The following is a 16083-nucleotide window of genomic DNA, read 5'->3' as shown; positions in this document are numbered from 1 at the left end:
GGGACCCCAAGTGCGCAGCGGGATGGAATCCCAAGAATCTCCTTCCACCGGGCTGCGGGGACGGGCGCGCGTCCCCCGGCAGACGGGCAGGGACCCAACCTGTGTCCGGATTCGTTCCCGCGCGTGACCTCCCTGCGCTGGGCGACTTACGTGCGAGCGGCAGGTATATGGAAGTCCACCGCGTAGCCGAAGTAGCTGCCCTCGGGGCCGCTGTACACCGTGAGCTTGTCCACGTCCAAGTTGAACGCCTGCGAGGCGGGGGTCCACAGCACGCCCAGCGCGGCGGAGAAGCACCAGAGGGGCGCGAGCGGAGGCGCCAGGCTGCCCCGGGGACCGCGGCGGGCCCCGGCAGACATCGCCCTCCGCCCCGGCGGGTGCTCAACGGGGAGCGGGAGCCCGAGACGCCGGCCCGGCTCCTTCGCTGGGGCGGCGGGTGGCGGTCCCCAGATGCCCGCGTCCTGCGTCGGGGCGCGCGGCACGTCCGCGGTGACAGCCCCCGGCGCTCCGCCGCGCGTCCGCTGCGGTCTGCTGCTCGCCTGCTCCGCGGCCCGCTCAGGGGCTGGCGGAGGGGATGCCAGCCCTCCTCTGGCAGCGGGAGGGGGCCCGGCGCGCTCACGGCGCCTCCTAGCGGCGAATCCGCGGGCTGCGGGCGGGAGCCCCGGAGACTCCCTGCCGCCCGAGCTCCTGCTGGAGGCCGGCGCCAGGAGCCTGCTTGGGCCGCAGGACTATCCATTGCAGCCGCACCTCATCGACGATCTGAATCCCGCACATCCCACTTCAGGCCATTGTTTTTGGGAGCTGTGCCCCCCCGCATGGGACGAGAGTCCGCTCTAGTTTCTCCTAAACGGAAGAATGCGAAAGCGCACCCCACCACAAGGCAAGAAAAAGCCGGGCTCCTAGCATCACCTCTGCAGCCTGATGACCCCTCAGGGTCCACGCGCGCGTTCGCCTGTGGCTGAGCGCTTAAATCCTACAATGCTCTCTTCCACCCCCACCCGACCCCCCAGCAGGGGTAACGGGTAAACAAAACCTTTCTGTAGGTCTTTCTCAAAGGCTCCGGGGGCGGGGGAGCAGGAGGAGGGCATGTGAATTCCTTGGTCCCAAATCTTCCATGGCTCCGTGTAATTGTGATGAAGAGAAACAAAGTTAGAAATGTTCGAATTAAAGATTTACCCTCAGCTCCCCTACAGAAGTCCAAACGTCAGTTCCATTTCATGGGTACTAATGATCTCTTTCTGGGTCCTCTGCTTGGGGGAGGGACTGAAGAATGAGTAGGATGAAGAAGAATGGTATAGATCCTCACATCCCATGCTTTTCCGGGGAAACAAGGCTAATGCGTGAACAAGCAATTAAGTAAGAGTTAGCCTTGGAGTGGGGGCGGGGGTTGGAGCTAAAGAGCAAAAGAGTGTAGAAACAGGAAAGGTAAGCAATTTCCGAAGTATTTTAAGGCGAGTTGTGGCAGATGTAGACTTGGGCTGGAATTGGAATGGGAGGCTTGGATTTAGGCATTATGGGCGGAAACATTGAGAGAAAGGATCACTGACACCAGGCTGAGAGGCAAGGATTGTATAAAGGCTAGAATAAAAGAGTGGGTCAGGGAGTGTCAGGAAATAGGGATGGATCTCCCGAGACAGAGGATCTTAGTAACAAGAACATTTATTGAGGCTGAGAGAGCCAGTTCTAGAACAGAGGCATGAGGCACCCACAGGGATTGAAAACATTTGCTGGCAAGGAGGTGGGTAGGGGGAGGTGCAGGGAGCGGTTGTTAGAAGCAAGGGAAAGCCAAGAAGCTATCCCCCAGATGCACTGGCTGACGAAGACCTCGACCTGATTCACAGAAAGTAGGAGAGCGAAAGCGACCACATCAATGAGAAGGGAGAAGTTCAGGGGATTAATGGCAGTATGAAAGTGAAGGGGCATCCAAGGTGAGTGTGAAGGTATCCAGTTAGAAGGTATCCAGAGAAGAATACAAACAGTAGACATGGGCAAGGAGAGGTTGGGAGGCTGCCGTGAGTCAAATGCTGGCCTTGTTGAGTCTGAGATGAGTCTGGCAGCCCCAGAGGCTCTGGAAGCATAAATTTCCGGCAGTGGTCAGTCTGGCGGGGCAGATTTGGGAGTCTGTCCACAGGAAAACTCTAAGCCCACGGAAAAGCTGGATTTTCTCATGTCTCTCACATCAGACCTCACTTGGTAGATTGATTTGAATTTTATGTCTTTATCTTTGCTGATCCCTGTAAAAATAGTAAGAAATCAATAAGCTATTGGACTACCTGGCAAATCATCTCATCTGGATCATTTCCTAACTGGATAGTCCTTTCCCAGATAAGGACTTACCAGTAGATGGTAGAAAAAACTTTTTTTTTTTTCCTCAGTCCAAAAGTCCATTTGTGTTGTGTTGGACATGGAGTCTGGGACTCTGGTTAGGTTACAATGTTAATAACAGTGATGTTCCCTGTAGTAAATTTCAATGAGTAATTCATATGAAACATACACATGGGTGCATTCAGAGCTGTTGCTGACATTGAGACTAAGGGATAACCTCAACTCTGCAGCTTGCTGACACTGGCATGTTGAAATCTGGAAATTCGTCATACTGCAGGGCAATCTTAGATAGAAGAAGAATGCCTAAATAGGTAGAAGGTAGTAATATTGTCTTAGACATGTGGCTGGCCCCCATACCAACTTACTGGGCGGAAGTCGCTATATGATATAAAATGCTTTGACTTGTATAGGGCAACACATCACCAGGGTATCCCTTTTTGTACTTCCTTGTGTTGCAATATTTCCAGCGTATTCTTTATCCTTTTATTCAAAATAGAGTCAATAGAGTAGAGTTCTACTTACTGCCACACAATTGGGTACATGTACTGTTCTTCTTTCCTAATACATACTTGTTCTTAACTTACACAGTAAGCTTATGTTCTTAATGGCATCCTTTCCACCCCACAGATGAGTACATTTAGGTTTGGAAAAATGCAATAATATACATATTTATAGAGCAAAGAAATGGTATAATATGAACCCAGGACTGTCAGATATCAAAACCAGTTCCTCATGCTATGGCATCTGTAAGAACATTTTTAAAAGGTATGATAATAATGAAAAGTCACCTTTCTAGAATTAGTAAGCTATGCTGGGCTGACCCTTTGGATATCCCTGTGAGTAGTGATTGAGAGGTGGCATTCTCCAAAAGGTCTTGAAACAAGGTTTGGTGGTACCCTGGTATTGTAAGAGTGGAGGGAAAGCAAACTAACTTGAAGCTCTTTGACCTCCCTGGGAGGCCAGAAGCCTGAGAGAGTAGTAAATCTCCGAAGAAGCCAGGCGGAAAAAGAAAAGAAAAGGAAAGGAAAAAATAAAACGTGCAATAATTACAGGGACAGGATAGATCTGAATAGGTGTCTTGTACATTTCATTCTTCTGACACATGGGAACCATGCCAATCAGTAAGGCCTGGGGTGCTGTCAAAGAAACACATGGACAGTGACAGGTCTCACGCTGAATGAGAAGTTTGACATTTTAAAGATCTACTAACATTGATTTATTTGTCAGAAAAGCAAGCCTGGGAATTGTTTATCATGCATGTGAGTTTGTGTGTATGTTTAATACTGGGAAAGGTATACATCGTTGTTTCCCTAAAAAGAAAAGAACCCAAAGGTCAAAGATGGAACAGATTTGGCCCAAACTCTCCAAAAATAAATAAGTAAAAAGTATTACAGGAAAAAATGGTCTCTGGGTTGCAGCCATGTACTGAATACTTAAAAATAGAGATGCTGTAACATTTAACCATTAGTGCATACTTCTTAACAGAAGACCAAATACATTTCTTATTTAATAACCAAGTGTTGTTCCTACTATGTTTAAATCTATATCTTTATATGATATAATGTGATCCTGCCTTCAAATCAAGAGGTAGGAAAATCCCGACATGATTACTTCATTCATACAACCACATCCTCAGTATGTTAATAAAACCATTTACAAAACTAGCCAATGTAAAAAATAGTGTGTTGTTGGAGGTTCCGATGGCTTTAAAGATGAATGCACCAAAAAAATGAAAGGCAGGGTTTTTTTTTTAAAGATTTTATTTATTTATTTGACAGACAGAGATCACAAGTAGGCAGAGAGGCAGGCAGAGAGAGAGAGAGAGAGAGAGAGATGGAAGCAGGCTCCCTGCTGAGCAGAGAGCCCAATGCGGGGCTCTATCCCAGGACCCTGAGATCATGCCCTGAGCCACCCAGGCACCCCATCTTGGGATTTTCTTTTGCTCAACTATGTTCAGTTTTTCTACATTATTAGAAACAACTGATTACTAGAAGCCTGTCAGTTCAACTTAAGGCAAACTTTTAAATCCATCAAGTATCTCTGTTAACATAAGCTTATGTCTGCAAAGTTTCCATTCTGGTACTTGGAGGGTGACTCTCACTAAAGAAAAATTATTATCATCATCATCATTATTATTATTATTGCCTTTTTGATAATTTCGTTTGAAATTCTCTTTTGCGGTTTCCTTTCAGGATCTTACTAGCTATTTTTGAGTTACCAGTGCTATAGCCATGGCCCGCGTGTTGGCGGATGTTGAAGCACGGCCAACAGTTAGTCTAGCGGCACGAAAATTCCCACTAGTCAAAAACAGACTCTGACTTGCTCTCTTTTTAGAATGAGCCCTTTAAATACAGCTCTGCTTCAAACAAAAATAAAAATAAATAAAGTCTTCCTCCAAAGGGAAGGTAACTAAGGAAAATAACGCTCTTTCAAATCCTTGACCTTTGGGGGTAAACCTTCCCGAGAAGCAAATCCACAGGGAGACCTGAACATATACTCAGGATCTTGAGTGATGTACAGATTTCAGTTAGGGCCAGCTTGCTCCAGAATCCTGAAGAACCTGCATGTATTGGCTGGGTTGGTGAGGTGGGCCTTTGACATAACTGGCCAAATGACTGAATGACATAATTGGCCAAAGTGACTGAAGCGAATTTCCTGGCTGGGGGTAGGAGGGGCGGAGGGGGCGTGGGGAGTGGACTCATAACATCTTAGCCGTTAGGTTCCCCAGAGAATGCCAAATAGAAGCTTATGCCTCGGGTGCCAAATAAGACTGTAGGGATATATTCAGGGGACTTATTACTATCATTAAATTTCAGTAAGACTAAACCTTCACCTGGTTCAGGGCAGTACCATGCTAGGCTTTAGAAAAGAGGGTCACTTAAAATGGAGAACAAGGCATTCTTCCCCACCTGTGCCTGTCCCAGGTGTCTTAGTCCATCCGAGCTGCCAAAACAAAATACCACAGAATAGGTGGCTTATAAAAAACAAGAATGTCTTTCTCACACTTCTGGAGACTGAAGAGCATCAGAGAGGCTCTCCAGCCGTAGGTGGGAAGTCACGGAGGAAGCCCTCCAATGGCAGGGGGAGAGGAAGGCTGAAGCATCTGATTTGTTGATATGAGTGTGTTTTAGTTTATTTTTATTTCAAGGTTTTATGATATGATGTGTTTTAAACCCCAGGCTAGGTTGCTGTGTTTATTCAGCCTCTGGAAGACGACACAAGGGTGCCTAGGACTGCCCTCTAGTGTCTGTGATCCTGTGGAATTTTCTCATGAAAAATGATTTGATCTCACAACCACTTAGATGTTCTTGTTTTGTTTTGTTTTGTTTTTATTAAAAAGTTTCCCAATATTGAGTGGTTCTCTCCCACATTCATCACCATCTTTGTCTCCTTATTATAGCTTTGCAAATCATCAGGTGAAAAATAAAAAAAGAAGATAGGCAAGAGGGATAGAGGGAAGGAATTTGCCCATAAAAATAATATTTCTTGGGGCACCTGGGTGGCTCGGTGGGTTAAGTCTCTGCCTTCGGTCCCAGGATTCTGGGATTGAGCCCCACATTGGCCTCTCTGCTCAGCGGGGAGCCTGCTTCCTCCTCTCTTTCACTCTGCCTGCCTCTCTGCCTACTTGTGATCTCTGTCAAATTAAAAAAAAAAAAATCTTAAAAAAACATAATATTTATTATTTTCCCAGACAGCTGCAAATTCCAAATCAGGTTTCCATGTGATCCGTATAAAGACTAAGTCTGACTCGAACTCACTTGCCTACTTGATTTTATAGTTTGTTCATTCATTTTCTTTAACCATTCAGCAACAAGCATGGGCTCCCGCTATGTCTTTGCCAACCCTGGAGAAACAATTGTGACCTAAAGAGACAGAGTTTCTCCTTTCATGGAGCCTATGATCTAGTGAGGAGGTAGGTGGCCAACAAGCTAGCAACCTGATAACAAGAAGATTAATGGATAAATTAATAAGCTTCAGGAGGAAAACTAAGAAGGTATGCTTGGAGAATAACGGGGATGTGAGTAAGCTGGGAAAACTTTTATGAGATCTTTTTCCACAAAGAATACATAAATGTGACAAGCCAAAGATTAAAACAGACTATTCATGCCAGAACTTTATATATATATATATATATATAGAGAGAGAGAGAGAGAGAGAGAGAGAAATCTCTATATATTCATATTTAGTTATAATCCTGTTCACTCAGATCTGGAAAACAAGGAATCCTATAAATTGTTTAGAGCCATTGACTTAGAGAAGTTTAGTTTTAGCAGAATTCATCTGTGTACCCAGAATCAAGTTAGGGCGTTTAGTGTATTTTGTCATCTGTGTAACTTCCATAAAAAAGCCTCCTACTTACCATGACAGTGAGTAATGCATGCCCATGGCCTTGATCACTTCAATTCCCTCTGTTCAGGAATGCCCTAATCTGTTTCCAGTCTTAGCAATCTTTAAGAGAACGACTTGAAGGTTGGAAGTAAATTTTTTGTCTTCTACTTAGATGGCTTAAAACGTGACTAATTGACTTAAGTTGACCTTTCTGGTTTTTATTGTTTTGACTTATTAAAAAATGTGTCCTTTTCCCAAAGGCCTCTGGGCACATGCACAAAAAAATAGAAATATGACAAGTTAAATTAAAACCAGCAGATGAAAGTTAAAATACCCTCATAAAGGAAAAAGAAAGACGCCAAGTCGAGTTACTGGAAGGAGAAAACTAAACCAAATGGACTAGGCTTAGCCCAGTTTTCAACTGGTTTGCAAGGAGAACTTGTTCAAAGTAGATCTTAGAGTAACTACCTGCAAAATTCCTGAAAAAATTGTGCCACTACTTAGTGTGCTACCAAATCAGGGAAATAATGGTAATCCCAGAGAGGGAAGGGCTCTAAATTGTGATTCTTTTTCTAATAATGTTGCAATTGTTATGTAGCCCTTAGTCTCTGTGTGATCTCACTCATTTGCATCTCTCTCTTGCAAGGTGAGAGATTAGCCCTAAACATTGTGAACATTTCTCTCTGGAATCCTAAATTTCTGCTGTCAGCTCAGTCATGGTATGCTTCTCTCTGGAAACCAATGCTGTTCATATGTGTTGAAGCCATGTGGGCATTAAGAACATGAATTCCAGAGCCAGATATCTGAGTTCACAGCCTAGCTTTGCCACTTACTTATAAGACCTATAAGCCACTTACCTTACCTGTATGGGCAAGTTACTTACCACTTCTATGCCTCAATTTCCCCAACTATAAAATGAAGATACTAACAGTGTATCATCACAAAGACCTATGAGGACTCAGTGAGTTCACATGTATAAACCTATATGAGACCCCATATGAAAAGCAACATAAGTGTTAGTCATTATTATTACTTACATTTCTAATTGGTTATTGAATGACATTTCTTTTCTTCACCATTATCCACATGTGCCTACTTTTCACCAGGGACATCCGATACTCACTGTTTGGCCAACCCTAGCCTGGAGATGGTCATACTCCCGACCACTGTGCCTTGTTGTCTTGTTTGAGACTTCTCAGTTAATATTCCTTTGGAGGAGAGCAGTCTGTAGAGAGGTTACCAGAAAATCTTGAGAGTATTTTTTGTTTTGTTTTGTTTTCTTGTTTTTGGTGGGTAACAAATGATGTTTTAGGCATATTAATTTAAAAGTTAGAGGGCGCCTGGGTGGCTCAGTCGGTTAAGCTGCTGCCTTCGGCTCAGGTCATGATCTCAGGGTCCTGGGATCGAGTCCTGCATCGGGCTTTCTGCTCAGCAGGGAGCCTGCTTCCTCCTTTCTCTCTCTGCCTGCCTCTCTGCCTACTTGTGATCTCTCTCTGTCAAATAAATAAATAAAATCTTTAAAAAAAATAAAAGTTAGGTAAATGGGGGAGAAACAGAGAATAGCTGGTACATAGTTATATTAATCTACATGTGAAAAAATAAAGATCAGAATTAAGGAGGTACAATGCAATGACAATGGGTAGTCAAAAGTTTTGTTTTTAGTGTATTGTGCATAGTGGTTTTTTTTAAATGTATACTTTTAAAAAAATATTTTATTTATTTATTTGACACAGAGAGAGAGAGAGAGAGAGAGAGATCACAAGTAGGCAGAGAGGCAGGCGGGGGCGGGAGAAAGCAGGCTCCCTCCTGAGCAGAGAGCCTGATGCAGGGCTCCATCCCAGGACCCTGAGATTATGACCTGAGCTGAAGGCAGAGGCTTAACCCACTGAGGCACACAGCTGCCTCCAAATGTATACTTCTATACTTTTAAATTTGAACTTTTTGAATCTCTGGGTTACTGTCTTAAAAAAATTCTCAGCTAGTATGTTTTCAAATATTATTTCTTTTCTACTGCCATCTCCTATTAAAATGTCAGTTAGGGTATGTTTAACTTTCTCATAGTATAGTCTGCTCTCTTACTTTATTTGACATTTTCTGTCTGTTTATTTCTATATGTTTTGTCTTAATATTTTTCTTCTGATTTATCTTTCATCTTACTGATTATCACTATAATTGTGACTAATCTGATGCTAAATCAGTCTATCAAGTTTTGCATTTTGGGTAGCGTATCCTTAAGTTACAGAATTGCCAAGGTTAGTTTATTGTCATAGCTTCTAGTTCTCTGCCAAAGTTACTAATCTTGTTTTTATTTTATTAAATATTTTCAGGGTTATTTTAGATTTTTGGTCAGTTAACTTTATTATGTGAATTGTGGGGGAGATGTCTGTTTATTTTATCTGTTGTTTCTCTTGTGTTTTGGTCACATCTTGTCTCTTTGTGTGCCTCTTACATAGCAACATTTTTAAAAAATTAAATGCCAGATATCGTATATTAGAAGGTACACAAGTAACCTAAGGCCTAGAATTAATCTGTCTTGTCTGGATAGCGTTTACACTTACTTCTGGCAGGCTTCATAGGCAATAATACTTCTAATTCACTTTAATCAATTTTCATAGATCAAGGTGATTCAAATCTGGGCTTGTTTCTGGAAGGGCCAATCTATTTCCAATTCATCTTAGAGTATAAACTCTTGAGGTCTTAACCTTAAGTGTGGAATATTTACCATTGAACAAACTTCTTCCAAGACCATGGATTACAACTTTTGTTCCCTTAACCCTATAAGCCCTTCTCACCCCAACCTCTCCTTATTCCATCTCATTGGAAAAATAAAAGATTCTTCTAGGGAAACATGGCTCCAGATATTGGCTACCAAGTCTCATGGACATTGGCTTGGCAATTCCTTATAAATTCTCCAATGCCTTTAAGACTATGGCAAAAATACTTTGTCAACTTCTAAAAGTTGTACTTAGCAGAAGGGTTATCTGAAATATCTAGTCTGGCATTACCAGAATTTGAGTCTGGATAATTTGGGTGATTATGGTGCTCCTTTTAAAAATGTAAAATTCTAATGTGGGACTTAGTTTAAGGAAAAGAATTTAGCTTCAGGTATTTTGAATTTGGAATAAAATTTATATACACATGTAGAGTTGTCCAATAATTGGTTTGAATATAGGACAAAACCTTAATGAATAAGTCAACCAATTCTTGAGTTAGATTTTTACATGTAGAGAAGAACATTTACCAAAGCATTTATCTCTTGCTCTATGGCCCAACTGCAGAAATAATAGGTGAACTATATGCTAACGGGTTACTAATATTTATTGGTCATGAGCTTGATGCTTTCCTTTATCCTTTTATATATATAATCTCTTTTAATATTTTTTAAATATTACATTCTGAAAATGAGGAAACCTAAACTTTATGGGGTTAAGTAACTTGCAGGAGGTCACATGTCTGGTAAGTGATAAATAAATGTCCCTCTGATTCCCAAAAACTAACTTACTTACTTTCTCTCTCTCTCTTTTTTTTTTTTTTAAGATTTTATTTCTTTATTTGACAGAGAGAGAAATCACAAGTAGACAGAGGGGCAGGCAGAGGGGGAGGGGGAAGCAGGATCCCTGCTGAGTAGGGAGCCCAATTTGGGGCTCGATCCCAGGACCCTGAGACCATGACCTGAGCCGAAGGCAGAAGCTTAACCCACTGAGCCACCCAGGCGCCCCAAGAACTTACTTTTTCTATTACCCCATTTCTATTTTCTAGACTTGGGCTAGGAAACTATAATCAGACTCTTTGAAAAATCAACATAAGAGACATTAAAACAAGTGCTATCACTGAGTGAGCCCAGGGACAACACCTAGTATCAACAAGCTGATCCAGGGACCAACTTGTGTGTCTAAAATCATTCTCCAATAAAAGGAAGAGGATCCCTTAGAGAAGTGGCTGATTCTAGGGCTAGGGAAGGAAATATGTAAGATTAAGTTGGAGCATCTTGTGGTGTAGAAACTAAGGAGTGCTCAAAAAACAAAATTGATGGGGGCACCCAGGTGGCCCAGTCAGTTGAGATTCCAACTCTTTGTTTCAGTTCAGGTCTTGTTTTCAGGGTTGTGAGTTCAAACCCCACACTGGGCTCTACCACGGATGTAGTCTACTTAAAAAAACAAAAAACAAACAAATAAAAAAAAAAATTAATGGGGGCATCAAGGGGACACAAGAGTGAATCTGAAAGCTCCCAAAGGCTCCTTGGACAACAAAATAAATAATATAGTATTGGATTATAACCCAAAGTATAAAAGAAATTATCAGAGCCTTGTTATAGCCTAAATTGCTCCCCCTCATCCCCACCAAATTCGATGTGTTAAAAGCCTTAACCCCCAGTGTGAACATATTTGGAGATAGGGCTTCTAAGGAAGTAAATCAAGGCTCATAAGAGTGGGTTTTTAACCCAGTAAGAAAAGGAAGAGACACCAGAGATCTCTCTCCATGCATATGCAGAGAAGAAAGGCCAAATAAAGAAATAGTGAAACATGGCCATCTGCAAACCAAGGAGAGAGTTCTCATCAACCCTACTGTTACCTTGATCTTAGACTCCCAGCCTCTAAAACTGTAAGGAAATAAATTTCTATTTAAGTCATCTAGTCTGTGGTATTTTGTTATGGCAACCCTAGCAGACTAATACAAGTCCATAGTGATAAAAATAAATGATCAAATACATAAAGAAACACGGAGAAAAGACAAGGTCCCATATGGAAGAACTTTTTTTTAAAGTGTGTGGACACTGCCTCTTAAGAAGATGAAGTGAAAATTCCTACCCCCTAAATGTGGACAGCACACAGTGACCTTCTAACAAAGACTGTAGGGTAGAGAGGAGGTAAATATTCAGAAGATTAATATCAGTAGTAATTGATAAAATACCCTTGATGACGTGATGAAATGGTACTTTGCTATGTCCGTGATCTCCCTCCCTAAAACTATAATCCCAATGAAACCAAGAGAAAAACAACAAACAAACCCAAATTGCGGGACACGCTACAAAATATCTGACCAGTATTCCTCCAGAGTGTCAACGATGGGCAAAAGAAGAAGTCTTAAAACTAAGGGTCACCCCCTTAAAGAGCCTAAGAGGACATGACTGCTGAATGTGATGTGGTACCCTGGGTGAGATCCTGGAACAGACGGAGCAGGTGAAAACTAAAGACATCTGTCTAAGGTGTGAGCTTCAGCTAGTAACGTATCAGTTTGGTTGGTAAGTTTGACACGTGTATCGTATTAATGTAATATCTTAACAGTGGACACTGGACACAGAACATATACAGAAACTACCTCTACTATTTTGTTTTGCCAGTTTTCCATAAATCTGAAAGTATTCTAAATTAAAATATCTATTTAAAACGCACATGTAAAATTGCCTATTTGTTATATCTTCTATATAGTTTCGGTTCCTACACTCTTTCTCTGAATATTCCAAAGGGAATTTTTATTTGCTTTATCTTGGGGCGGGGGGGGGGGGGGTAGTTCAGTTTTGCTTCTTCTCACTGAGCAGGACCCATTTTTTTTTTTGCAGTTACTATTAGTGCCACATCTTGGCAGAAGCCCAGAAGATAAAGAAGCCTGGGGTGGGGAGGGCCAGCTCAGAATTGAGCAGGGTTAGCTGTAGAGACGAGGAATTCCTGTACATGTACTTTACAGATGCCTGTGTGCAGTCCCTGTATTTGAGACATCTCCACAGCTTTACCCCTCTCTGCCTTAGTCATCAATTTCTTTCTCCCTTTGTAGAGAATCTTTGAAAATTCCTGAGAACAATATTTGCTTTTAGATGTTTTGGATTAAATCCTCTATTGTCTTTTTCCTTTGAATCCTCTTGTTCTCCCTTTTCCCACAGAGAGACTCCCAGATTTTTCATTTTATTTTAAGATTATATTACTGAACCAGATGATCCAACTTCATCCTTTGCTTCTCGGGCTCAAAAGGAAAAAGAATAAAAGCCCATGCTGTGGGATTTAACAAACACTTCTACCTCTTCCCTTCCAGACCCTGTCAGCTGCACTGTTCCAACAGCACTCAAAGTAGATCTACAACTCCAAACACCATTCCTCCTGGATTTTAGTGCTGGCTTTCCACCAAAAACTTGCTCCAGCTGTATGGGCCTCTAATTTCCTTAACTCTTTCCTTTTCTCTACTCACATTTTGAGAGAGATGAAGGAAAGGAGAGTCTACAAGTGTTTATCAACCACCTGGAATATGGTGGCCAGTGAGATCACAGCAGTGACTGAGGCAGGCGAGGCCCCTGCCCACATAGAAGCTGCATTCTAATGGGTGGGTGGCAACCATGAAGCACTTCTTATTGTTACAAGATTTATTTGCATGTGTGATTTCACTTAGTCCTGATGATGTAGGCACTATTGTTATTCCCACTTACAGAGACACAGATGCTAACTGACTTACTCAATGGCATACAGCTAAGTGCATGATGGAGATACAATTTAAATCCAAGGGCTCAGATTCCAGAATATTGGATTCCTAACCATTATAAATATTGGTGCCATTGTTCTTTGGGGGTAGGTAAACAACTATCCCATTTCTTTCTAATCTAAATGCATATATATATATATATATATTTTTTTTTTTTTTTTTTAAAGGTTTTACTTATTCGAGAGAAAGTGTGCGTGCAAGAACACAAAGTGGGGGGAAGGGCAGAGGGAGAGGGAGAAGCAGGTGCCCTGCTGAGCAGGAAGCCCCAAGGTGGGGGGGAAGGGCAGAGGAAGAAGGGGGAAACAGGCACCCCGCTGAGCAGGAAGCCCCATCCAGGGCTCTATCCCAGGACCCTGGGATCATGACCTGAGCTGAAGGCAGACCCTAAACTGACTGAGCCACCCAGGTTGTCCCTGTATGCTGCTTAACTAAAAATATCTGTAATGGTTCTTTATTACAATTCTAAAAAGAAAAATCAGTTCATTTTTTAAGGGAAATGGATTAAGTTTTTTAAGGAAAATGAGTTAAGTTGTCATTCAATAGTTGCTTATGTGGCGTAGCACCCGTCCCCTCTCTTTCCCATTTCTGTAGGGAGCCGCCGGCAGCTCCACCTTCCGGCCCCTATTACAGAGTATGCGGGTGGTTTAGGTGGATGCAGCCTACAGGTAGGCTTTGATTGGCACTAGCCAAATAGCCTGTGCTGTCTTTCTGGCCACATGATTGGTGGGGGCGAGGTTAGGAATAAACCAATCAGTGTCCGGCATTCTAATAGCCGCCATGATTGGTTCAGGTTTATATAACTAGAGATGAGAGGTGGGTCTCTTTCGCCTCTCGGTTAGGAAAGAGGAAGAAGTGTCCTAAGTGCTGCCCAGAGCTCATGGAGGGGGAACTGAGAGAAGCAGAAATACATGGAGCCAGAGTTCTGACTGCACCACGCCTTGCATCTGCCTGGCTTTTTAACTTTTCAGTGATGTGAGTTGTAAATACATTTTATTGTTTAAGCCACTTTGAGTTGGAGTTTCTTTTAGTTTCATTGAAAATCATGCCATCTGACACAAATAATTTTTATATTAGGCATATAAATTCTAAATAAGTAGGTTTTTCAAAAACAAATTTCTCCAGAAACGTGGGGGGAGGGGGACCCCACTAAATTATCTAGAAAGCTGCAAACATCCGGAGAACATTTGCAAACAAATTTGAATCTTTGACTTATGTGAAGGGGGGGAAAAAAAAGGTAAAATACACCTGGTCCGGTGTTTACTTGGTTTCACACATGAAGATAATCAAGATTGTGACTTAATAGTTTGGGGCATGTAACAGATGTAACAGATGCTCTGTTAATTGGCCCGCAATATGCTGGTTTCAGATTGTAGCATACAATTGTCTTGGATTTTGTTGCTAAAAACACTCCTGTTTTTGCCAAACAACACTGTTTTGGAGGTTTGCCATCACAAACACAGAAAGCTTGCTGTGGTGAGAATTTGTCCTTTTGGTGGGACCATGAGACAACACTAGATCATAATTATGTGAGAGGCAAGACATCAGCCTGTATGTCTTCAGTTAATCACATCTTACCCCGTAACTTTAAAAGCACAGCTTCATTCTCAATGGCTGGTAACTAAGAGTGAGGATAATAGTGATGTGATTAGGACTTTAAAATGTACAGGAAATTGCTTTCTATCTAAAAGTGTGTACACATCCAAGGACATTCCCTCCATGTCCAATTTAATGTTCCATGCAGATCTTACCCTCCAAGGATACAAGACCAAAGCTAATCAAGAATCATTTGGGATGTTCCACAGACTTTTACCAACTAGGGAAGACACAGTCTGGAGAGAAGTCAGCTCTCCGATAGAAGAGCTCCCTATAGTTTTCTGCTTCCGTATTAGCTTTGTTGGCCCAAGATGCCTATAGAATAACAGCGAAAATGGCAGCCTTCTACTCTGCTCTTAGAACAAAATATTTAGAAAATAGAGGTCTGGCTCCAGTAGTAGGAAACAGAAGTAGTTAGAAGATTTTACCTCCTGTTTCTATTCTTTTAATATGAACTATTGTGTCTGACAATTGGGATGTAGACAGCTATAAATCATATATTTATTCCCATAAGAATAAAATAACTCTGCCCTGTTATTAAAACTAATGAGGGAGAAATTCATGTCTAGTCAAGTATAACATCACATGCTCGCAGCACCTAGGCTCTGGACAGATTGGGCCCCAAGAGCCAGTTTTTATGAGTTATATGGAATTTGTAATGTAATTTTTGATGGGAACAAATGTGGTTATCAATAAGTCAGCTCACTGATTTGTTCATAATGGTCTCTTAATGGAACAGTATACCACAGAACCCAACCACGACGTTAGTGGTGCTTCTGGGATGGAAGGTTTTGGACCACACTTCCGTTGCTGTCCTTTTCCCTGGCTGCAGTGGGATTGCTGTCCTTCTTGGCTACTGATTAGGAACAAGGCAGAGAAGTGTGGAGAAAGTCATTGGTGGGTAGGAATAGGCAAGACCTCAACTATGGAAGGAAATAGGACTGAGAGGCTCTTGGAGAGAGGGTAAGAGCATTCTTGAGCCAGGAGAGGAGAAAATCATGGCTCCTAACAGCGTAAGACCTATAGTCTCTGCTTATGACCTCTCTCCTTTTTAAAAATTTTTGTCTTTGAGGACGACATCAAGGATGTGGATTTTGTCTGAGGCCATTTCAGAGACCTAGGAAATGATGGAACATTAATTAAAGAATTGGGGGTTTCAGTGAATCTTGACATAAGGCTGGGCTCTCCTGATGTTACCAAACACCTCAGAGTTCTGTATTAGTAGAATTTTCAGCGCCTACAGCCATCTGATGGAAAGTCAAAATTGAATAGATGTCAAACATTACCCTGACATGAACATCACTGTAACAAAGGCCTCGTTATAATCTCCTTTCCCTATTCAAGGCAAACAAAATTTGACTTCTCTTTGAA

General features: G+C 42.1%; 1 protein-coding gene across 1 annotated transcript in view; it reads right to left on the bottom strand.

Moving 5' to 3' along the window:
* The window catches only part of ITGA8 (integrin subunit alpha 8), a 181535-nt gene extending 181094 nt beyond the window's left edge, over positions 1–441 (bottom strand). Inside the window, exon 1 of the mRNA XM_059404254.1 lies at positions 151–441. Coding sequence (XP_059260237.1) covers positions 151–356 — 206 coding nt within the window. The 5' untranslated portion in view covers positions 357–441. The remainder of the gene's footprint in view (positions 1–150) is intronic.
* Positions 442–16083: the final 15642 nt, after the last annotated feature.

The sequence above is a fragment of the Mustela nigripes genome, chromosome 6 (genome assembly GCF_022355385.1).
Source record: "Mustela nigripes isolate SB6536 chromosome 6, MUSNIG.SB6536, whole genome shotgun sequence".
In the NCBI taxonomy this organism is placed as follows: Eukaryota; Metazoa; Chordata; class Mammalia; order Carnivora; family Mustelidae; genus Mustela; species Mustela nigripes.
The sequence above is the reverse complement of the archived record's forward strand: the minus strand, read 5'-3'. Positions and strand labels throughout refer to the sequence as shown.